Raw genomic sequence first — 25,081 nt, 5'->3', positions numbered from 1 at the left:
AGATGAGGGAGGATGGGTCGGGGGCTTGGAACAGATGAGGGAGGACGGGTCAGGGGCTCGATACAGATGAGGGAGGACGAGGACTGACCGGGGGCTCGGTACAGATGAGGGAGGACGGGTCGGGGGCTCGGTACAGATGAGGGAGGATGAGGACGGGCCGGGGGCTCGGTACAGATGAGGGAGGATGAGGACGGGCCGGGGGCTCGGTACAGATGAGGGAGGATGAGGACTGACCGGGGGCTCGATACAGATGAGGGAGGATGAGGACTGACCGGGGGCTCGATACAGATGAGGGAGGACGGGTCGGGGGCTCGGTATATAGGGGGTTCTAATGATTTCATTATCTCGGCACAGAAACATTTCTTTGTCATCCAGTTGTGGACCTTTGTATTATTTGAAGATCTTTTGATTACATTGTTCATTGTTTGTGGGCAGCCCCTTTAACCAGATCAGTCTGAACAAAGGCAAGTACTCCGACCCTTTTCGGTTTTGTTTCCCTTTCCGGTATCACACAGATGAGATGCCATGTATCCGAGTAGTGTCACTAGATACTTTATTTCATGAAATATTTTACAGATTGTACTATTGTTCCTTTGAACATTCATCACAATGTGAGGCAAACAGCGGGGCCTAGCCCCCCATCACACGGAGGGCAACAAACAGGAAGAAAAAAAATCTATGAAAAGCAGGAGTCACCGTCAACAGTGTGTGGGGTCCTGCACGCCACAAGAGTAACAGGGCAGTCATTGAAAGACCGAGAAGTGACCGCAGCTCTGGAGGATAAGACCTAATGTAACAGCAGAATAGTGATTGCAGCTCTGGAGGTGACTGGAATATGAGGCATGATGTACCTCAGAATAGTGAGTGCAGCTCTGGAGGATAAGACCTAATGTAACAGCAGAATAGTGATTGCAGCTCTGGAGGTGACTGGAATATGAGGCATGATGTAACAACAGAATAGCAAGTACAGCTCTGGAGGATAAGACAAATAACAGCAGAATAGTGAGTGCAGCTCTGGAGGTGATTAATGTGATAATGCTGCATGTCAAATCCTCCAGAGAATGCTCATCTACAGGGGAAGATTCATCTTCCATCTCTGGTTGTGGCCATGGAGCTCGATACGGAGGTGGGGCCCGGTCTTGATGGCGCTTTGTGTCCAGTCTTCTTACTCTGGGGCTGCACTACAGTGTCCCAGGCTCAACTTGAACAACATTCTTAGCTATGGCTCAGCAAAGTTCCTTCATTCACGATCCACATTTGGTCCAAGCAGTGGATGTTCATGCGGCAGTGGTGCTGCTGGGAGAGGCCGACGTTCAGCCTTACAGCAGAGATTTCATGGATGACTGGTTCACACAGGTGAGGTCTCCGCTCTGTGTCACCTTATGTCGGTAAAGCCAGGAGCAACGCTCAGAGCCCCATCCCAAAAGAGGAGCATGGCGGCCACAGGCTGGGTACCTGAGGAACAAGTAAACAGAGGTCACCAGCCCAGAGAACACAGATGACGTACATGCCGGACGGGCCCCCCGCCCCGATAAACACTTAGAACCCACCACCCGCCCCAATAACGTACACACAACCAGCCACCCGCCCTGTGAACGGACATTCTGGACCGTCCACCCGCCCCAGTAACATACTCGCAGAACAGTCTACCCGCCCCGATAAAGTACATGCCGAAGCGTCCACCTGCCCCAATAACGTACACTCAGAACCGTCCACCCACCCCAATAACGTACATGCAGAATCTTCCACCCGCCCCAATAACGTACATGCAGAACCGTCCACCCGCCCCAATAACATACATGCAGAACCGTCCACCCACCCCAATAATGTACATGCCGGAGCGTCCACCTGCCCCAATAACGTACACGCAGAATTGTCCACCCGCCCCAATAACATACATGCAGAACTGTCCACCCACCCCAATAACGTACATGCCGGAGCGTCCACCGCCACAATAACGTACATGCCGGAGCGTCCACCGCCACAATAACGTACGAGCAGTACCGTTCACCCGCCCCTATAACGTACATGCCGGAGCGTCCACCGCCACAATAACATACATGCCGGAGCGTCCACCGCCACAATAACGTACAAGCAGTACCGTTCACCCGCCCCAATAACGTACATGCCTGAGCGTCCACCGCCACAACAACGTACATGCAGAACCATTCACCCGCCCCAATAACGTACATGCTGGAGCGTCCACCTTCCCCGATAACATACACATAGAACTGGCCACCCGCCCCGATAACTTGCACTCTGAACCGTACACCCGCCCTGATAACGTACATGCCGGAGCGTCCACCGCCACAATAACGTACAAGCAGTACCGTTCACCCACCCCAATAACGTACATGCCTGAGCGTCCACCGCCACAATAACGTACATGCCGGAGCGTCCACCTGCCCCAATAACGTGAACGCAGAACTGTCCACCCACCCCAATAACATACATGCAGAACCGTCCACCCACCCCAATAACGTACATGCAGAACCATTCACCCGCCACGATAACATACATGCTGGAGCGTCCACCTTCCCCGATAACATACACATAGAGCCGGCCACACGCCCCGATAACTTGCACTCAGAACCGTACACCCGCCCTGATAACGTACACGCTGGACTGTCCTCCCACCCCAATAACCTTATCGCTGACTGTCTACCCACCCCAAGAACACTCACACCGGACCATCCTCCCGCCAACGAATAAGGTACACATTGACAGTTATGGTCTCCTGGCTCAATAAATGATCCAGAGGGCTCATCTACCCTGGAGATAACACACAGTCACTCAGATGCCGCAACATGCCTCCTGTGCATGGCCTCGGACTACCTGTGCCAAGTGTACGACCACCTTTAGGACTAAGGTCGGATTCGCACAGTGTTTTACCCTCACATGAGTGGCTCTGTTGGGTCTTATGTAAAAAGTCCTGGATAACGGGATTCAGGCGTATGCACTGATGGGGTCACTGACTGATACAGACAGGGCATGATGCTCTGTCGGACGGACGCCATAGTTGCATATTTGAGACCATATCCGAGATGCAGGTGACTGCAGATACGCCCAAATCACGTTTTCCAAGGATGTGAGACGTAAAGCCCCAGGATGGAGCCACTGATGGGTAAAATGCAGTATGAACACAATCCAAAAAACTGATCACAGAAAGCCGACCACATGTGTACCCCAATACGTCACACAGAACACCCCACTAGTGACCTTACCTCCACATCACATATCCAACGACGAGGAGCAGAACTGCCACGCCAGCCGCCATGAGCAGCCATGCTGAGGAAGGAGACATGTAGTGAGTTCAACAGTAGAGGAGGCGTGCGATCAGGAACATGAGCCTCACACAGGGATAAGAGTTATTTCGCTTTAATTGTATTGTTAATGTTACTTATGACTGTTGTGTTTGAAACTGTTCAACTGTAAAGCGCTGCAGAATATGTTGGCGCTATATAAATAAAGATTATTATTAAGAGTCCATCAGACACCACTTATCTCTGGTGGGTACTTGTCAGGTGAAAATCCGAAACAGCCATCCGCACCCCAACAGCTCACGTTTTGGTCTCCCCATTAATCTCCAAAGTGAGCGAACATTGTCCTGCGGTCAGCTCTCTCCAGACCCCCTACTATAGACATGAAGACTCAGCCAACAGCTCACTCCAGACCTCCTACTATAGACATGAAGTCTCAGCCAACAGCTCTCTCCAGACCCCCCACTATAGACATGAAGGCTCAGCCAACAGCTCTCTCCAAACCCCCCACTATAGACATGAAGGCTCAGCCAACAGCTCTCTCCAAACCCCCCACTATAGACATGAAGGCTCATAGAATCGTAGAGTTGGAAGGGACCTCCTGGGCCATCTGGTCCAACCCCCTGCTCAAAGCAGGATTCGCTAAATCATCCCAATCAGATGTCTGTCCAGCCTCTGTTTGAAGACTTCCATTGAAGGAGAACTCACCACTTCTCGTGGCAGCTTGTTCGACTCATTGATCACTCTGTCAAAAAGTTTTTTCTAATAACTAATCTGTGTCTCCTCCCATTCAGCTTCATCCCATTGCTTCTAGTCTTTCCTTGTGCAAATGAGAATAAAGTTGATCCTTCTACAATGTGACAGCCCTTTAGATATTTGTAGACAGCTATTAAGTCTCCTCTCAGTCTTCTCTTTTGCAAACTAAACATTCCCAAATCCTGCAACCTTTCCTCATAAGACAGGGTTTGCAGACCGCTCACCATTCTGGTTGCTCTTTTCTGAACTTGCTCCAGTTTGTTGATGTCTTTTTTAAAATGTGGCGCCCTAAACTGGACACAATATTCCAGATGAGGTCTGACCAAAGAGGAGTAGAGGGAAATAATGACTTCATGTGATCTAGACTGTATGCTTCTGTTAATACATCCTAGAATTGCATTTGCCTTTTTTGCTGCTGCATCACACTGTTGACTCATATTCAGTCTGTGATCTATTAGTATACCCAAGTCTTTTTCACATGTGCTGTTGCTTAGCCCTATTCCTCCCATTCTGTATATGCTTTTTCATTTTTATTGCCCAGATGTAGTACTTTGCATTTTTCCCTGTTAAAAACCATTCTGTTAGTTGCTGCCCACTTCTCCAGTTCGTTTATATCTTTTTGAATCCTCTCTCTTTTCTCTAGTATTAGCTATCCCTCCTAGCTTTGTGTCATCAGCAAATGTAATCAGTTTACCCTCAATTCCTTCATTTAAATCGTTGATAAAGGTGTTGAACAATACAGGGCCCAGGACAGAGCCCTGTGGTACCCCACTTGAGACATTCTTCCAACTGGATGTGCAGCCATTTACGACCACTCTTTGGGTCCGATCACTAAGCCAGTTATGAATCCACCTAACAGTTGCCTTGTCCATTCCATACTTTCAATAAGGATTGTGTGAGATACTTTGTGAAATGCTTTGAAGTCAAGATATACTATATCTACAGCATTTCCCTAATCCACCCAGTCAGTGATTCCATCATAGAAGGAAATTTAGTTAGTCTGACATGACTTATTAGTTACAAACCCATGCTGACTCTGTTTAATCACTTCATTCTTATCCAGGTACTGACATACATGTTGTTTAATAATTTGTTCAAAGATCTTTCCTGGTATAGAAGTCAGACTCACCGGCCTATAGTTGCCAACAGCTCTCTCCAGACCTCCTACTATAGACCTAAAGGCTCAGCCCACAGCTCTCTCCAGACCCCCCACTATAGACATGAAGGCTCAGCCAACAGCTCTCTCCAGACCCCCCACTATAGACATGAAGGCTCAGCCAACAGCTCTCTCCAGACTTCCTACTATAGACATGAAGGCTCAGCCAAAAGCTCTCTCCAAACCCCCCACTATAGACATGAAGGCTCAGCCAACAGCTCTCTCCAAACCCCCCACTATAGACATGAAGGCTCAGCCAACAGCTCTCTCCAGACTTCCTACTATAGACATGAAGGCTCAGCCAACAGCTCTCTCCAAACCCCCCACTATAGACATGAAGGCTCAGCCAACAGCTCTCTCCAGACTTCCTACTATAGACATGAAGGCTCAGCCCACAGCTCTCTTCAGATCCCCCACTATAGACATGAAGGCTCAGCCAACAGCTCTCTCCAAACCCCCCACTATAGACATAAAGGCTCAGCCAACAGCTCTCTCCAGATTCCCCACTATAGACATGACGGCTCAGCCAACAGCTCTCTTCAGATCCCCCACTATAGACATGAAGGCTCAGCCAACAGCTCTCTCCAGACTTCCTACTATAGACATGAAAGCTCAGCCAACAGCTCTCTCCAGACCCCCCACTATAGACATGAAGGCTCAGCCAACAGCTCTCTCCAGACTTCCTACTATAGACATGAAGGCTCAGCCAAAAGCTCTCTCCAAACCCCCCACTATAGACATGAAGGCTCAGCCAACAGCTCTCTCCAAACCCCCCACTATAGACATGAAGGCTCAGCCAACAGCTCTCTCCAGACTTCCTACTATAGACATGAAGGCTCAGCCAACAGCTCTCTCCAAACCCCCCACTATAGACATGAAGGCTCAGCCAACAGCTCTCTCCAGACTTCCTACTATAGACATGAAGGCTCAGCCCACAGCTCTCTTCAGATCCCCCACTATAGACATGAAGGCTCAGCCAACAGCTCTCTCCAAACCCCCCACTATAGACATAAAGGCTCAGCCAACAGCTCTCTCCAGATTCCCCACTATAGACATGACGGCTCAGCCAACAGCTCTCTTCAGATCCCCCACTATAGACATGAAGGCTCAGCCAACAGCTCTCTCCAGACTTCCTACTATAGACATGAAAGCTCAGCCAACAGCTCTCTCCAGACCCCCAACTATAGACATGAAGGCTCAGCCAACAGCTCTCTCCAGACTTCCTACTATAGACATGAAGGCTCAGCCAAAAGCTCTCTCCAAACCCCCCACTATAGACATGAAGGCTCAGCCAACAGCTCTCTCCAAACCCCCCACTATAGACATGAAGGCTCAGCCAACAGCTCTCTCCAGACTTCCTACTATAGACATGAAGGCTCAGCCAACAGCTCTCTCCAAACCCCCCACTATAGACATGAAGGCTCAGCCAACAGCTCTCTCCAAACCCCCCACTATAGACATGAAGGCTCAGCCAACAGCTCTCTCCAGACTCCCCACTATAGACATGAAGGCTCAGCCAACAGCTCTCTCCAGACTTCCTACTATAGACATGAAGGCTCAGCCAAAAGCTCTCTCCAAACCCCCCACTATAGACATGAAGGCTCAGCCAACAGCTCTCTCCAGACTTCCTACTATAGACATGAAGGCTCAGCCCACAGCTCTCTCCAGACTTCCTACTATAGACATGAAGGCTCAGCCCACAGCTCTCTTCAGATCCCCCACTATAGACATGAAGGCTCAGCCAACAGCTCTCTCCAAACCCCCCACTATAGACATGAAGGCTCAGCCAACAGCTCTCTCCCGACCTCCTACTATAGACATAAAGGCTCAGCCAACAGCTCTCTTCAGATCCCCCACTATAGACTTGAAGGCTCAGCCAACAGCTCTCTCCAGACCCCCCCACTATAGACATGAAGGCTCAGCCAAAAGCTCTCTCCAAACCCCCCACTATAGACATGAAGGCTCAGCCAACAGCTTTCTCCAAACCCCCCACTATAGACATGAAGGCTCAGTCTACAGCTCTCTCCAGACCCCAACTATAGACATGGAAGCTCAGCCGACAGCTCTCTCCAGACCCCCCACTACAGACATGGAGGCTCAGCCATCAGCTCTCTCCAGACCCTCCACTACAGACATGGAGGCTCAGCCATCAGCTCTCTCCAGACCCCCCACTATAGACATGGAGGCTCAGCCGACAGCTCTCTCCAGAACCCCCACTACAGACATGGAGGCTCAGCCATCAGCTCTCTCCAGACCTCCTACTATAGACTTGAAAGCTCAGCCAACAGCTCTCTCCAGACCCCCACTATAGACATGGAGGCTCAGCCGACAGCTCTCTCCAGACCCCCCACTACAGACATGGAGGCTCAGCCATCAGCTCTCTCCAGACCCTCCACTACAGAAATGGAGGATCAGCCATCAGCTCTCTCCAGACCCTCCACTATAGACATGGAGACACAGCCATCAGCTCTCTCCAGACCCCCACTACAGACATGGAGGCTCAGCCATCAGCTCTCTCCAGACCTCCTACTATAGACTTGAAAGCTCAGCCAACAGCTCTCTCCAGACCCCCACTATAGACATGGAGGCTCAGCCGACAGCTCTCTCCAGACCCCCCACTACAGACATGGAGGCTCAGCCGACAGCTCTCTCCAGACCCTCCACTACAGAAATGGAGGATCAGCCATCAGCTCTCTCCAGACCCTCCACTACAGACATGGAGACACAGCCATCAGCTCTCTCCAGACCCCCACTACAGACATGGAGGCTCAGCCATCAGCTCTCTCCAGACCCCCACTATAGACATGGAGGCTCAGCCATCAGCTCTCTCCAGACCCCCACTATAGACATGGAGGCTCAGCCATCAGCTCTCTCCAGACCCCCACTATAGACATGGAGGCTCAGCCGACAGCTCTCTCCAGACCCCCACTATAGACATGGAGGCTCATACATCAGCTCTCACCAGACCCCACTACAGACATGGAGGCTCAGCCATCAGCTCTCTCCAGACCCCCACTATAGACATGGAGGCTCAGCCATCAGCTCTCTCCAGACCCCCACTACAGACATGGAGGCTCAGCCATCAGCTCTCTCCAGACCCCCACTACAGACATGGAGGCTCAGCCATCAGTTCTCTCCAGACCCCCACTATAGACATGGAGGCTCAGCCGACAGCTCTCTCCAGACCCCCACTATAGACATGGAGGCTCAGCCATCAGCTCTCTCCAGACCTCCACTATAGACATGGAGACACAGCCATCAGCTCTCTCCAGACCCCCACTACAGACATGGAGGCTCAGCCATCAGCTCTCTCCAGACCCCCACTATAGACATGGAGGCTCAGCCATCAGTTCTCTCCAGACCCCCACTATAGACATGGAGGCTCAGCCATCAGCTCTCTCCAGACCCCCACTATAGACATGGAGGCTCAGCCATCAGCTCTCTCCAGACCCCCACTATAGACATGGAGGCTCAGCCATCAGCTCTCTCCAGACCCCCACTATAGACATGGAGGCTCAGCCATCAGCTCTCTCCAGACCCCAACTATAGACATGGAGGCTCAGCCACCAGCTCTCACCAGACCCCACTATAGACATGGAGGCTCAGCCATCAGCTCTCTCCAGACCCCCACTATAGACATGGAGGCTCAGCCATCAGCTCTCTCCAGACCCCCACTATAGACATGGAGGCTCAGCCATCAGCTCTCTCCAGACCCCCACTACAGACATAGAGGCTCAGCCATCAGCTCTCTCCAGACCCCCACTACAGACATGGAGGCTCAGCCATCAGCTCTCACCAGACCCCACTACAGACATGGAGGCTCAGCCATCAGCTCTCTCCAGACTCCACACTATAGACAAGGTTCAGCTCGGCTGACAGCTGTCTTTACACACGCCCCATACACATGGACGCTCTGCTGACAGCTACATGGAGTTTCGCCAAACGTTCATGGGTTTTTAATGGGGAGAGGGGAGCTAATAACTTCCATACAGATCAAGTATTGAAATTCAACATGTCCTCGCCTCCTTTCCCGCACATCATTATTTGGAGACCCCCCACATTCACAGATACAGTCTGTTCTTGCTGCCTATATCGTCAGATGCGTCCGCCTACGCTGTGTATGGGCCACTCCATGCAGGACTCTTGGCCACTCACCATTCTTGGAGACATGGAGCTCACTGCTTTGCGCTGGATGCCCTTCATCTGCCCTAGGAGAAGACGAGCTCTGCGAGTATAGAGCCTGAGATGATCCTGGGCTTCCCAGACCTGAAACTCAAGGACACAAATGCAGTGAGATATCTACATGTGCTGCAGATCTCCATCTCTGACCAGCAAAACCAGCAGAATGCCCACCTCTGTACAGCAGCACATATCCTGAACCGCTGAGCTCACCATCGGACTGGAAGCTTATCTGGAGGTGGTCCGTCTGGAACGTCACAATGTCTGGAGGGTCTTGTCCTCCTCGAATCCTTAAAAGAAGGTTTCCACTGTCCCCGTCCTTCACCTCTAGAATGTCATTAGGGTCTGGAACATGAAAGGACTGAAAGCGAATCTGTATAGACGTGCTGCCGGGGAGGATGAGATGCTAGAGACATGACCGCTCCGCGCTGTACTCATCTGGGAAATCTGGAGAGTTCAGGACCCCGGCCACCGAGGAAAAGTTTCCATGACAAGTCCCCACCCACACTGTAGAGAAGACAACATGTGAGGACACCCAAAGAGCGACACACCTCCTGGAGCCCACCCGCCCAGCACCGTAGCTTCCTGAGTGCCACAGCTCCCAAAGCCCACCTGCCCAGCGCCACATCTTCCTGAACCCACTGAATGCTACAGCTCCCGGAACACACCCAACACCACTCCCTGAGCCCACATGCCCAGCGCTGCATGTTCCTGAGCCCACTGAGCACCACAGCTCTCAGAGCCCAGCTTACTGAGGCCACACACAGTGTCCTGAGCTTAGCAGCTCTCGTAGCCGACCTGTCAAGCTTCACAGATTGGGGGGGTCCATTGGAGCCCACTTTCCCAGCACCTTAACCCCAGCAGCTCTACAGCTCCAGTAGCCCACCTGCCCAGTGTCCTGAGCCCAGCAGTGCCACAGGTTCCTGAGCTTACCTGCCCAGTGCCGCAGCTTCCTGAGCCCACTGAGTGCCACAACTCCTCTAGCCCTCATGCCCAGTTCTGCAGCTTACTAAGCCCAGCAGCCCCCAGAACCACCCGCCCAGCTCCACAGCTTCATGAGCCACCCGCCGAGCGCCTTGAGCCCAGCAGCTTCACAGTTCCACTCACCCAGTGCTGCAGCTACTTGTGCCTACCTGCCCAGCAGTGTCTCAGCTTCTCGAGTTTACCCGCCCAGCACCACACCTCTGGGAGCCCACCAGTGCCCTGAGCCCAGCAACTCCGCGGCCACAGCTCCTGGAGCCCACCAGTGCTCTGAGCCCAGCAACTCCGCGGCCACAGCTCCTGGAGCCCACCAGTGCTCTGAGCCCAGCAACTCCGCAGCGGCCACAGCTCCCGAAGCCCACCAGTGCCCTGAGCCCAGCAACTCCGCAGCGGCCACAGCTCCCGAAGCCCACCAGTGCCCTGAGCCCAGCAACTCCGCAGCGGCCACAGCTCCCGAAGCCCACCAGTGCCCTGAGCCCAGCAACTCCGCGGCGGCCACAGGTCCGGGAGCCCACCAGTGCCCTGAGCCCAGCAACTCCGCGGCCACAGCTCCCGGAGCCCACCAGTGCTCTGAGCCCAGCAACTCCGCAGCGGCCACAGCTCCCGGAGCCCACCAGTGCCCTGAGCCCAGCAACTCCGCGGCGGCCACAGCTCCCGGAGCCCACCAGTGCCCTGAGCCCAGCAACTCCGCGGCGGCCACAGCTCCCGGAGCCCACCAGTGCCCTGAGCCCAGCAACTCCACGGCCACAGCTCCTGGAGCCCACCAGTGCTCTGAGCCCAGCAACTCCGCGGCCACAGCTCCTGGAGCCCACCAGTGCCCTGAGCCCAGCAACTCCGCGGCCACAGCTCCTGGAGCCCACCAGTGCTCTGAGCCCAGCAACTCCGCGGCCAAAGCTCCTGGAGCCCACCAGTGCCCTGAGCCCAGCAACTCTGCGGCCACAGCTCCTGGAGCCCACCAGTGCCCTGAGCCCAGCAACTCCATGGCCACAGCTCCTGGAGCCCACCAGTGCCCTGAGCCCAGCAACTCTGCGGCGGCCACAGCTCCTGGAGCCCACCAGTGCCCTGAGCCCAGCAACTCTGCGGCGGCCACAGCTCCTGGAGCCCACCAGTGCCCTGAGCCCAGCAACTCCGCGGCGGCCACAGCTCCTGGAGCCCACCAGTGCTCTGAGCCCAGCAACTCCGCGGCGGCCACAGCTCCTGGAGCCCACCAGTGCTCTGAGCCCAGCAACTCTGCGGAGGCCACAGCTCCTGGAGCCCACCAGTGCCCTGAGCCCAGCAACTCCGCGGCGGCCACAGCTCCTGGAGCCCACCAGTGCCCTGAGCCCAGCAACTCCGCGGCGGCCACAGCTCCTGGAACCCACCAGTGCTCTGAGCCCAGCAACTCCACGGCCACAGCTCCTGGAGCCTACCTGCCCATCGCCACAGCTTTACAAGCCCACCCTCTTTGCAGCTCTTGGCACCGTACACACTCACCGCTGTACACGCTGATCTTTCCGTCACCACCGCAGAGTTCACTGGTTCTTCCAAAACAGACCTGGTCACACTGAGAACTGTTAGCCATTTCCAGAGCCGCCACCTCAGTCGAACTGCCACAAAGGCACGCATAGCCGGCCTCCACCCCCGCATACTGCCGGGAAAAGGGAGGTAGACAGGGCATTATGGGAAAGATGAAGAGAAGTGAGGGGGACGGGGCGTGTGGGGGTGAGGGGACATGTCAGGATGTGACTTTTCCTTGCCTCGTGGCCTTTTCTCCGGCAGTACTGGATGCAGGTCTGTATTGTGAGTCTCCTGGACGTTCCGCCGGCCCCGCTGAGTGCAGGCGGAGATCCCCGATCCATAAAGCAGCCGACGTATCCGGGCACTGGAGCAAGAAAATGGCAATAAATCTCACTGACGCCCCAGTATACAGAGGCGCAGCTACATGGGAGCCGGGGGGGGTAACCATAGATTATGGGGCACCTACTGTGGCATGATGGGATGTCACAATACTTCCAGTATACACCATCCTCAGTCTCAGACACGTAGCACCACGGCTGCACATCAGAGTCGGGATTCCTGCAGAAATAGAAATAATCACCCAGCGTCCGGGAGGCGGCACTGCTGGAGCATGTACGCTCACCGGCAGGTGGGATGTCAGCGACAAGTGTGATGTCACCGGCAGGTGCGAGGTCACTATACTGAGGTCACAGTCACTGGCAGTTGGGATGTCACTGGCAGGTGCGAGGTCACTACTGAGGTTACAGTCACCGGCAGGTGGGATGTCACCGGCAGGTGCGAGGTCACTACTCTGATGTCACAATCACTGGCAGGTGGGATTTCACTGGCAGGTGCGAGGTCACTATACTGAGGTCACAGTCACTGGCAGGTGGGATGTCACTGGCAGGTGCGAGGTCACTATTGAGGTTACAGTCACCGGCAGGTGGGATGTCACCGGCAGGTGCAAGGTCACTATATTGAGGTCACAGTCACTGACAGGTGGGATGTCACTGGCAGGTGCGAGGTTACTACTGAGGTTACAGTCACCGGCAGGTGTGATGTCACTATACTGAGGAGCTGAGTGTGACCTGAGAGTAAGTGTGAACTGTGGTAAGTGTGTGACTTGTGATTCAGTGACTTTGGATTCAGGGAGTTTCCAAGGGAGGTGTTACTGAATGGCTGTTATATTATAGTAATACTTTTTATTTTTGCTTATCTTATTGTCTGGTGCAATCCCCATTAGGTTGTGCTCCACTATTGCCAATGCCATCCAGTGCACGTCTTACCGCATGTATGAAATCCTTGACAAGCCGGTGGAGGGTGCATACTGCTGTGCGAGATGTGAGCACGTTGTGCATTTGGAAGCCCAGATACTGGATCTAAATGTGCAGCTGGCAACACTGAGATCCATAGACAATATGGAAAGGAGACTTCTGCTCACTGAGCAGGCGCTCACTGGGATAGATGAGGGGGGGATGCTAGGTTGGAGCTGCAGGACAGAGAGGCAGCCAGCTGGGTGAGAGAAGGCGGGGTAGAGGGAAGAGCGCCAGGGAGGCTAGTCCTGATCTGGCACACCCCAATAAGTTGGCAGATGAGGGGAGTGTTAGTGCAGGAGTAGCACTGCTGCAGCAAGGCATGTCCTCTGAAAGCCGGAGGAGTGTCTGCTCCAGTAAGGGAGGGAAATAGGAGAGCAGGGCAGGCCAGACAGGTGCTGGTAGTGGGAGACTCCATTATTAGGGGAACAGATAGGGCAATCCGTCACAAAGACAGGGATCGACGGACGGTGTGCTGCCTACCTGGCGCTCGAGTCCGACACATCGCTGATCGGGCTGACAGATTACTGGGAGGGGCTGGTGAGGATCCAGCGGTCATGGTGCACATTGGCACAAATGACAAAGTTAGAGGTAGGTGGAAGGTCCTTAAAGATGATTTCTGGGAATTAGGCTGTAAGCTTAAAGCAAGGACCTCCAAGGTGGTATTTTCGGAAATACTTCCTGTACCACGTGCCACGCCAGAGAGGCAACGGGAGATTAGGGAGGTTAATAAGCGGCTCAGAAATTGGTGTAGGAAGGAGGGGTTTGGGTTCCTGCAGAACTGGGCCAACTTCTCAGTTGGCTACAGGTTCTACGCTAGGGACGGGCTGCACCTCAATGGGGAGGGTGCCGCTGTGCTGGGGGAGAAAATGGCTAGAAGGTTGGAGGAGTGTTTAAACTAGGGACGGGGGGGAGGGTATTCCTTTTATAGGAGGGGAAGACAGTGCAGATAGAGACCTGGGCACAAATAATGACATTGGGGGTGGGGGTGGCATGGGGGGTGGGGCTAGAACAGTTAATAATTTCAGAAAGAATAGAGGTACAGAGAGATACATAAAGTGCATGTATACTAATGCCAGAAGTCTCGCCAACAAAATGGAGGAATTGGAGTTAATGTTGTTGGAACATAATTATGACATGGTGTGGATATCTGAGACATGGCCGGACGAGAGCCGTGACCGGCGGATAATTTACAGGGCTATAGTCTGTTCAGAAATGACCGTACAAATAAGCGAGGGGGAGGGGGGTGTTTATATGTAAAATCATCGTTACAACCCATCCTGCGTGATAATACATATGAATCTAATGAGAATGTAGAGTCCCTGTGGGGGGAGATAAGGGGAGGGGGGAAAAATAATAAATTACTGATAGGGGTTTGTTATAAGTCTCCAAAAATAATGGAAGCAACAGAGAATATCCTCATAAAGCAAATAGATGAAGCAGCGACTCAAAGAGAAGTCATTATTATGGGGGACTTCAACTACCCCGAAATACATTGGGGAACCGAAACCTGCAGTTCAGCAAAGGTGATAGGTGTCTGACCACTATGAGAAACATTCACCTTTCACCACTGGTTCAGGACCCAACAAGAGGGGGGGCACTGCTAGACCTAATATTACCCCACAGGCCGGACCGCAGATCAGATATAAGGGTTGGGGGTCACTGGGGGAATAGTGATCACAGGATAATAAGTTTTCATGTGTCCTGTAATAAGATGTGTAGTAGAGGGGTTACAAGGACACGAAACTTCAGGAAGGCAAATTTCCAACGGATGAGAGATGATCTTGGTGCAATAACTGGGACGATGTCCTGAGACATAAAAATACACAAAATGGGAGACGTTTATTATCCTCCTGAATAGGAGCTGTGCACAATATATACCGTAAGGGAATAAACCTGCGAGAAATAGGAGGAAACCACTATGGCTAAATAGAGCTGTAAGTGGCGCAATAAGGGCCAAAAAGAAAGCAGAGAATTACAGCAAGTAGGGAGGGAGGAGGCATTAACTACAGAAGATTACATCAATTCTGTAAGAAGCAAATCAAGACAGCAAAGATTGAGACAGAGAGACTCATTGCCAGAGAAAGGAAAAATAATCCCAAAATATTCTTTAACTACATAAATAGTAAGAAGCTAAAAAATGATAGTGTTGGCCCCTTAAAAATAGTCTGGGTGAAATGGTGGATGAGGAAAAAGCCAATATGCTAAATGACTTTTTTTCAACAGTATTTACACAAGAAAATCCCATGACAGATAACATGATCAGGGATAAAAATTCTCCATTAAATGTCACCTGCTTAACCCAGCAGGAAGTACGGCGGCGTCTAAAAATCACTAAAATTGACAAATCCCCGGACCCGGATGGGATACACCCCCGAGTACTGCAGGAATTAAGCACAGTCATAGATAGACCATTATTTTTAATCTTTAAGGATTCCATAATAACAGGGTCTGTACCACAAGACTGGCGTATAGCAAATGTGGGGCCAATACTCAAAAAGGGGACAAAAACTGAACTTGGAAATTATAGGCCAGTAAGTTTAGCCTCAACTGTGGGTAAAATCCTGGAGGGTTTTCTAAGAGGTCATGGCCAAAAGTTTAGAGAATGACACAAATATTAATTTTTACAAAGTCTACTGCTTCATTTTTTCTAATGGCAATTTGCATATACTCCAGAATGTTATAAAGAGTAATCAGCTTAACAGCAATTACTTGCAAAGTCAATATTTGCCTAGAAAATGAACTTTATCCCCCAAAACACATTTCAACATCATTGCAGCCCTGCCTTAAAAGGACCAGCTATTATCGTTTCAGTGATTGCTCCATTAACACAGGTGTGGGTGTTGATGAGGACAGGGCTGGAGATCAATCTGTCATGATTAAGTAAGGTTGACACCACTGGACACTTTAAAAGGAGGCTGGTGCTTGGCATCATTGTTTCTCTTCTGTTAACCATGGTTATCTCTAAAGAAACACGTGCAGTCATCACTGCACTGCACAAAAATGGCCTAACAGGGAAGAGTATCGCAGCTAGAAAGATTGCACCTCAGTCAACAATCTATCGCATCATCAAGAACCTCAAGGAGAGAGGTTCCCTTGTTGCCAAAAAGGCTCCAGGGTGCCCAAGAAAGACCAGCAAGCGCCAGGACTGTCTCTTAAAAGTGTTTCAGCTGCGGGATCGGGCTACCAGCAGTGCAGAGCTTGCTCAGGAATGGCAGCAGGCAGGTGTGAGTGCATCTGCGCGCACTGTGAGGTGGAGACTCTTGGAGCAAGGCCTGGTCTCAAGGAGGGCAGCAAAGAAGCCACTTCTCTCCAGAAAAAACATCATGGACAGACTGATATTCTGCAAGAGGTACAGGGAGTGGACTGCTGAGGACTGGGGTAAAGTCATTTTCTCTGATGAATCCCCTTTTCGATTGTTTGGGACATCTGGAAAACGGCTTATTCGGAGAAGACCAGGTGAGCGCTACCACCAGTCTTGTCTCATGCCAACTGTCAAGCATCCTGAAACCATTCATGTGTGGGGTGGCTTCTCAGCCAAGGGAATGGGCTCTCTCTCAGTCTTGCCTAAAAACACAGCCATGAATAAAGAATGGTACCAGAATGTCCTCCAAGAGTAACTTCTCCCAACCGTCCAAGAGCAGTTTGGCGATCAACAATGCCTTTTTCAACATGATGGAGCACCTTGCCATAAAGCAAAGGTGATAACTAAATGGCTCAGGGAACAAAACAGAGGTTTTGGGACCATGGCCTGGAAACTCCCCAGATCTTAATCCCATTGAGAACTTGTGGTCAATCATCAAGAGACGGGTGGACAAACAAAACCTTCAAATTCAGACAAAATAAAAGCATTGATTATGCAAGAATGGACTGCTATCAGTCAGGATTTGATCCAGAAGTTGATTGAGAGCATGCCAGGGAGAATTGCTGAGGTCCTGAAGAAGAAGGGTCAACACTGCAAATATTGACTTGCTGCATTAACTCATTCTAACTGTCAATATAACCTTCTGTTACTTATAATATGATTGCAATTATATTTCTGTATGTGATAAAAACATCTGACAAACACATAAAAACCAGAGGCCAACAGATCATGTGAAAATAGAATATTTGTGTCATTCTCTAAACTTTTGGCCATGACTGTATACTGGAGTATCTGAAGAAGAATAACCTCATGACCCAATATCAACATGGGTTTACAAGGGACCGTTCCTGTCAGACTAATCTGATAAGCTTCTATGAAGAGGTAAGTTCCGGACTGGACCAAGGGAATGCAGTGGACGTGGTGTACATGGACTTTTCAAAAGCTTTTCATACGGTGCCATACAAAAGGTTGATACATAAAATGAGAACAATGGGGATAGGGGAAAATATGTGTAGGTGGTTAAGAGCTGGCTTAGGGATAGGAAACAAAGGGTGGTTATTAATGGAGCACACTCAGACTGGGTCACGGTTAGCAGTGGGGTACCACAGGGGTCAGTTTTGGGCCCGCTTCTTTTTAGCATATTTATTAATGACCTTGTAGGGGGCATAGAGAGTAGAATTTACATATTTGCAGATGACACTAAACGCTGCAGGGTAATCAATAGAGAGGAGGACAATTTTATATTACAGGAGGATTTATGTAAACTAGAAGCTTGGGCTGATAAATGGCAAATGAGCTTTAATGGGGATAAATGTAAGGTCATGCACTTGGGTAGAACGAACAAGATGTATAATTATGTGCTTAATTGTAAAACACTGGGCAAAACTGTCACTGAAAAAGACTTGGGTGTATGGGTGGACGACAAAAATCACATTTAGTGGCCAGTGTCAGGCAGCTGCTGCAAAGGCAAAAAAAATAATGGGATGCATTAAAAGAGGCATAGATGCTCATGAGGAGAACATAATTTTACCTCTATACAAGTCACTAGTGCGACCACACTTAGAATACTGTGTACAGTTCTGGTCTCCGGTGTATAAGAAAGACATAGCTGAACTGGAGCGGGTGCAGAGAAGAGCGACCAAGGTTATTAGGGAACTAGGGGGTCTGCAATACCAAGACAGGTTATTACACTTGGGGTTATTTAGTTTGGAGAATCGAAGGCTTAGGGGTGATCTTATTACAATATATAAATATATGCGGGGACAATACCAAGACCTATCTAATGATCTTTTTACTCTTAGACCTGTGACGGGGACAAGGGGGCATCCTCTACGTCTGGAGGAAAGAAGGTTTAAGCATACTCACAGACACGGATTCTTTACTGTAAGAGCAGTGAGACTATGGAACTCTCTGCCATATGATGTTGTAATGAGTGATTCCCTACTAACATGTAAGAAGGGACTGGATGCCTTTCTTGGAAAGTATAATATTACAGGGTATACACACTAGTTTCCTTAATATTGCGTTGATCCAGGGAGCTCGTCTGATTGCCGTATGTGGAGTCAGGAAGGAATTTTTTTCCCCAAGTGAAGCTTACTGTTGCCACATGGGATTTTTTGCCTTCCTCTGGATCAACATGTTAGGGCAAGTTAGGATAGGATATGGGGTGAACTAGATGGACTTAAAGTCTCCCTTCAACCTTAATAACTATGTTACTATGTTACAGTCAATGGCAGGTGCGAGGAAACTATACGGAGGTCACAGTCACTGGCAGGTGGGATGTCACCGACAGTTGGGATGTCACCGACAGGTGCGAGGTCACTATACTGAGGTCACAGTCACTGGCAGTTGGGATGTCACCGGCAGGTGCGCGGTCACTATACTGAGGTCACACTCACTGGCAGTTGGGAAGTCACCGGCAGGTGTGGATCGCCCTCGCACCCAGGGCGGTGGGGTACTCGGTACCGGGCCCGTTGAGCTCAATGGGAGTTGTCACAGTGGCAGTGACCCGGTCCGCGGCCCTGGGAGCACATTGTAAAAGGGGAATGGTTGAACGTGTGGATGATGATTAAAGTTTATAAGTGAATGATTCGTGACGCCGCCTGTGGTGTTCGGCAATGAAGGTGTTAGGCCGACGCTGCAGACAGATCCTCTGGGACAGATGGTGTGGTGCAGCAATGATGTTGTGGCCCTCCACAGGCAGGGCTGTAGTCCCAGGGCAGTGTAGATGGAGAGAGAGTGAAGAGCCGTAGATGGTGCAGTGTTAGGCACTGAGATGTAGCGGTGCTGAGTGGGTTGGCGCAGTAATAAGTGGAGGACACCAGGGCATGTAGTTCCAAAGCTTTACTCACAGTCTGTTGAGCATACAGGTGCCCGCCTCGGTGCCGTGTCCTCCAGATCAGGGGCTCAGCCAACCTCCAGGCAAGATGAAGTACACCGTTCCAACACTCTGCCAACATATGTCCCTTTTCTGAACATCTCCCTCCTTAGCGCTCGTAGTGAAGTACTCACAGTACTGAGTTACACTGGAGTTCCTCCTGTCAGATGTTCTTAGAACTCTACTTGTATGGCAGGCAGCTGTAGCCTGCTTCGGGGACTCCTTGCTACTAAGTCCCGGCTCACTCTCGTTGCTGTTGTGCCCCCAAGTCTTGTGTGGGAATAAAGTGGTCACTACTTCTATTCCTCCGGTGTCTGCTGCAGGACCATTAGTATCCATACAACCTCGGGGACCGGACCCCGGCCATGCGCTCAGAACTTGAGGAAGGGCTCTGCTCTAACCCTAATCCTTAGTTCTCTTCTTCTTACGTTCTGTACAAATGAATCTTTCTTCTGGAGAATCAGGTTTTCTATTTATCTCTTTCCTGTGCCAGCGGACCCAGATCACTGAGGTCTGCTGCAGCACTTCCTTCCATCCATCCCACTCAGGGGATCTCCTCAGATCAACTCCTGAATCCTATCTTCTCCCGCTCTCTGGTGCAGACTTAGCTCCACCCGCCTCCCAGCACGCTTCGTGTTCCAAGCAGGGAGCCACCAAAGGTGCTTTGCTACACTACTATGTTGTGTGGGGTGCAGGTGTTGGAGTGTGGTCAGGTGTCTCCACCTTACCTGGATGGTGGGGTACCACACCTCAGGAGGTGCAGTACCTCTGTGGTGACTGAACCCTCAGGGGCGCCACAGGTGCGAAGTCACTATACTGAGGTCACAGTCACTGGCAGTTGGGATGTCATCAGCAGGTGCGAGGTCACTATACTGAGGTCACAGTCACTGGCAGGTGGGATGTCACCGGCAGGTGCGAGGTCACTATACTGAGGTCAGTCACTGGCAGGTGGGATGTCACCGGCAGGTGCAAGGTCACTATACTGATGTCACAGTCACTGGAAGGTGCAAGGTCACTATACCGAGGTCACAGTCACTGGCAGGTGTGATGTCACCGGCAGGTGCGAGGTCACTAAACTGAGGTCACAATCACTGGCAGGAGGGATGTCACTGGCAGATGCAAGGTCACTATACTGAGGTCACAGTCGCTGGCAGGTGAGATGTCAGTGGAAGGTGCGAGGTCACTATACTGAGGTCAGTCACTAGCAGGTGTGATGTCACAGGCAAGTGTGACATCACTATACTGAGGTCACAGTCACTGGCAGGTGTGATGTCACCGCACTGATGTCATATGGATTTCTATGACTGTCTTGGTCACTGCTGCCGTTACTTTCCTTTGCCCACAGAACTTCATTCCTTTTTGTTGGAGCCAAACTGGTGAACATACAGGGTTCTAATTAACAGATAAAGAACATAGAACTGAATCTAGTATGACCAGTAGGGATGTCGGAGACTGCCCCGTGGTATCTTACGGATAGTGATGTCGGGGACTGCCCCGTGGTTGCTTAGGGATAATGATGTCGGGGACTGCCCCGTGGTTTCTTAGGGATAGTGATGTCGGGGACTGCCCCGTGGTTTCTTAGAGATAGTGATGTCGGAGACTGCCCCGTGGTTTCTTAGAGACAATGATGTCGGGGACTGCCCCGTGGTTTCTTAGAGATAGTGATGTCGGGGACTTCCCCGTGGTTTCTTAGAGATAGTGATGTCGGAGACTGCCCCGTGGTTTCTTAGACATAGTGATGTCGGAGACTGCCCCGTGGTTTCTTAGAGATAGTGATGTCGGGGACTTCCCTGTGGTTTCTTAGGGATATTGATGTCGTGGACTTCCCTCGAAGTTTCTTAGGGATAGTGATGTCGGAGACTGCCCCGTGGTTTCTTAGAGATAGTGATGTCGGGGACTACCTCGTGGTTTCTTAGAGATAGTGATGTCGGAGACTGCCCCGTCGTTTCTTAGAGATAGTGATGTCGGGGACTGCTCCGTGGTTTCTTAGAGATAGTGATGTCGGGGACTGTATCAATTGTACCTGCAGTAGTTGTGGTCTCCGAGCCCCGTCTCTCCGGATGGATCGGACTGCGCGTTGTAGCGGTGATGGACGGTCTGGTTCCAGTACAGACAAGGAATCATCTCTGCTCCGGCGCGACTCATTGACCCCCGATAATCTCTACCATTTACTGTAAAACACTCAGACATCACTGAAAGAAAAGTAGAAGACAAAGATTAAGTGCAAAGAGCTTACTCAGAGTGTCAGAGTAAGAGAGGTCACACTATAGAGCTCTGTACTGTAAGATCGGTCACACTATAGAGCTCTGTACTGTAAGGGCGGTCACACTATAGAGCTCTGTACTGTAAGGGCGGTCACACTATAGAGCTCTGTACTGTAAGGGCGGTCACACTATAGAGCTCTGTACTATAAGGGCGGTCACACTATAGAGCCGTGTACTGTAAGAGCGGTCACACTATACAGCTGTGTGCTGTAAGAGCGGTCACACTATAGAGCTGTGTGCTGTAAGAGCGGTCACACTATAGAGCTGTGTGCTGTAAGAGCGGTCACACTATAGAGCTGTGTGCTGTAAGAGCGGTCACACTATAGAGCTGTGTGCTGTAAGAGCGGTCACACTATAGAGCTGTGTGCTGTAAGAGCGGTCACATTATAGAGCTGTGTACTGTAAGAGCGGTCACATTATAGAGCTGTGTACTGTAAGAGCGGTCACACTATAGAGCTGTGTGCTGTAAGAGCGGTCACATTATAGAGCTGTGTGCTGTAAGAGCGGTCACACTATAGAGCTGTGTGCTGTAAGAGCGGTCACACTATAGAGCTGTGTGCTGTAAGAGCGGTCACACTATAGAGCTGTGTGCTGTAAGAGCGGTCACACTATAGAGCTGTGTACTGTAAGAGCGGTCACATTAAAGAGCTGTGTACTGTAAGAGCGGTCACACTATAGAGCTCTGTGCTGTAAGAGCGGTCACACTATAGAGCTCTGTACTGTAAGAGCGGTCACGCTATGGAGCTCTGTATTGTAAGAGCGGTCACACTATAGAGCCCTGTACTGTAAGAGCGGTCACACTATAGAGCTCTGAACTGTAAGAGCGGTCACACTATAGAGCTGTGTACTGTAAGAGCGGTCACACTATAGAGCTCTGTACTGTAAGAGCGGTCACACTATAGAGCTCTGTACTGTAAGAGCGGTCACACTATAGAGCTCTGTACTGTAAGAGCGGTCACACTATACAGCTGTGTGCTGTAAGAGCGGTCACACTATAGAGCTGTGTGCTGTAAGAGCGGACACACTATAGAGCTGTGTGCTGTAAGAGCGGTCACACTATAGAGCTGTGTGCTGTAAGAGCGGTCACACTATAGAGCTGTGCACTGTAAGAGCGGTCACACTATAGAGCTGTGTGCTGTAAGAGCGGTCACACTATAGAGCTCTATACTGTAAGAGCGGTCACACTATAGAGCTGTGTACTGTAAGAGCGGTCACACTATAGAGCTGTGTGCTGTAAGAGCGGTCACACTATAGAGCTCTGCGCTGTAAGAGCGGTCACACTATAGTGCTCTGTACTGTAAGAGCGGTCACACTATAGAGCTGTGTACTGTAAGAGCGGTCACACTATAGAGCTGTGTGCTGTAAGAGCGGTCACACTATAGAGCTCTGCGCTGTAAGAGCGGTCACACTATAGTGCTCTGTACTGTAAGAGCGGTCACACTATAGAGCTGTGTACTGTAAGAGCGGTCACACTATAGAGCTCTGCGCTGTAAGAGCGGTCACACTATAGTGCTCTGTACTGTAAGAGCGGTCACACTATAGAGCTGTGTACTGTAAGAGCGGTCACACTATAGAGCTGTGTGCTGTAAGAGCGGTCACACTATAGAGCTCTGCGCTGTAAGAGCGGTCACACTATAGTGCTCTGTACTGTAAGAGCGGTCACACTATAGAGCCGTGTACTGTAAGAGCGGTCACACTATAGAGCTGTGTGCTGTAAGAGCGGTCACACTATAGAGCTCTGCGCTGTAAGAGCGGTCACACTATAGAGCTCTGTACTGTAAGAGCGGTCACACTATAGAGCTGTGTACTGTAAGAGCGGTCACACTATAGAGCTGTGTGCTGCAAGAGCGGTCACACTATAGAGCTGTGTGCTGTAAGAGCGGTCACACTATAGTGCTCTGTACTGTAAGAGTGGTCACACTATAGAGCTCTGTGCTGCAAGAGCGGTCACACTATAGAGCTCTGTGCTGCAAGAGCGGTCACACTATAGAGCTGTGTGCTGTAAGAGCGGTCACACTATAGAGCTCTGTACTGTAAGAGCGGTCACACTATAGAGCTGTGTACTGTAAGAGCGGTCACACTATAGAGCTCTGTACTGTAAGAGCGGTCACACTATAGAGCTGTGTACTGTAAGAGCGGTCACACTATAGAGCTCTGTACTGTAAGAGCGGTCACACTATAGAGCTGTGTACTGTAAGAGCGGTCACACTATAGAGCTGTGTACTGTAAGAGCGGTCACACTATAGAGCTATGTACTGTAAGAGCGGTCACACTATAGAGCTCACACATTTCTGGGGTTCGGTTGCTGCTCACATCCGGTGACATCAGTGCCCCCATAACTGCAGACCGACCCAAGTAGACCCCAAAGTCACAGCACACATCCCACATCAAAGAGGTCCTAGGCAGAAGGAGCATCTGCTCAAACATGTCGAGACCCCGAGGCAGAAAGCAAATGTCGACAGAGGACAAGGACAGATTACACAGGTAAGTAACCCATTCATGACCGATGCTGCAACACACGCACCTGGAGTAGAAGGCTCCGACATAACAGGAACCAAGAGTCCCAGCAGCCACACCAGCATCTTCGTGTAGAGAGGTCACAGAGAAGATCAGGGCAGACCAACATCCAGGAAGACCCTCAACCTGCTGAGACTGACCTGTGGTGTAGACCCCCACGAGTGTAGTATGGAGAGTGCGAACAAGAGACCCCTGTGCCAAGACTCACTTGTGAGAGACCCCTCCGTGCGGAGTCTCGCTGGTGAGACCCCCCCTGTGTGGAGGTTCGCTGGTGAGAGACCCCGTGTGGAGGCTCGCTGGTGAGACCCCTGATGCAGAGACTGCTCACTTCATCGTGAGTCAGTAGCTCATGCAGGATCTCTTATACCAAGAGCAGCAGCTGCTGCAGGCGACTCGTGTCTGTACCCGTCCTCTGCACCTGATGGAAGTTGTCTCACCGCTATCTGCGGGAGGGCTGGCGGTGTGCGTCAGCGGGGGTCCCCAAACTGCACTGCATCACTCCTACTACACTGCACATACACAGTAATACAGAGGTAAGTATGTGCCCCCCACATCCACCTCCGGGGGCGTCACTGTCCTCATCTACATCCATAGACATTAATATGGAGGAAAGTATGTGCCCCCCACATCCACCTCCGGGGGCTTCACTGTCCTCATCTACATCCATAGACATTAATATGGAGAAAGTATGTGCCCCCCACATCCACCTCCGGGGGCTTCACTGTCCTCATCTACATCCATAGACATTAATATGGAGAAAGTAAGTGCCCCCCACATCCTCCTCCGGGGGCTTCTCTCCTCATCTACTGTACATCCATAGACATTAATATGGAGGAAAGTATGTGCCCCCCACATCCACCTCCAGGGGCTTCTCTGTCCTCCTCTACATCCATAGACATTAATATGGAGGAAAGTATGTGCCCCCCACATCCACCTC

General features: G+C 51.1%; 1 protein-coding gene across 1 annotated transcript; it reads right to left on the bottom strand.

Moving 5' to 3' along the window:
• Nucleotides 1-536: 536 nt before the first annotated feature.
• Nucleotides 537-24,570, bottom strand: KREMEN2 (kringle containing transmembrane protein 2). The gene is made up of 9 exons (XM_073560540.1): nucleotides 24,152-24,570; nucleotides 21,387-21,555; nucleotides 12,296-12,387; nucleotides 12,069-12,193; nucleotides 11,806-11,959; nucleotides 9,526-9,696; nucleotides 9,328-9,438; nucleotides 3,225-3,288; nucleotides 537-1,455 (listed from the first exon to the last, which is right to left on the bottom strand). The coding sequence occupies exons 1-9, from the start codon at nucleotides 24,207-24,209 to the stop codon at nucleotides 1,320-1,322; spliced, it is 1,080 nt and encodes a 359-aa protein (XP_073416641.1). The 5' UTR covers nucleotides 24,210-24,570; the 3' UTR covers nucleotides 537-1,319.
• Between the last annotated feature and the right edge of the window lie 511 nt (nucleotides 24,571-25,081).

The sequence above is a fragment of the Dendrobates tinctorius genome, unplaced genomic scaffold (genome assembly GCF_039654945.1).
Source record: "Dendrobates tinctorius isolate UK_male_01 unplaced genomic scaffold, ASM3965494v1 ptg000297l, whole genome shotgun sequence".
In the NCBI taxonomy this organism is placed as follows: domain Eukaryota; kingdom Metazoa; phylum Chordata; class Amphibia; order Anura; family Dendrobatidae; genus Dendrobates; species Dendrobates tinctorius.
This window is presented reverse-complemented; position numbering and strand designations above follow the sequence as displayed.

Excerpts from the sequence above, each read along its gene's own strand:
- KREMEN2 (XM_073560540.1), bottom strand. The coding sequence starts at position 24,209 with ATGCTGGTGTGGCTGCTGGGACTCTTGGTTCCTGTTATGTCGGAGCCT. Across the intron at positions 9,697-11,805 it reads AAAGATCAGCGTGTACAGCG|ACCCTAATGACATTCTAGAG; the intron begins GTGAGTGTGTAC and ends TTCATGTTCCAG. Across the intron at positions 9,439-9,525 it reads ATATGTGCTGCTGTACAGAG|GTCTGGGAAGCCCAGGATCA; the intron begins GTGGGCATTCTG and ends CTTGAGTTTCAG.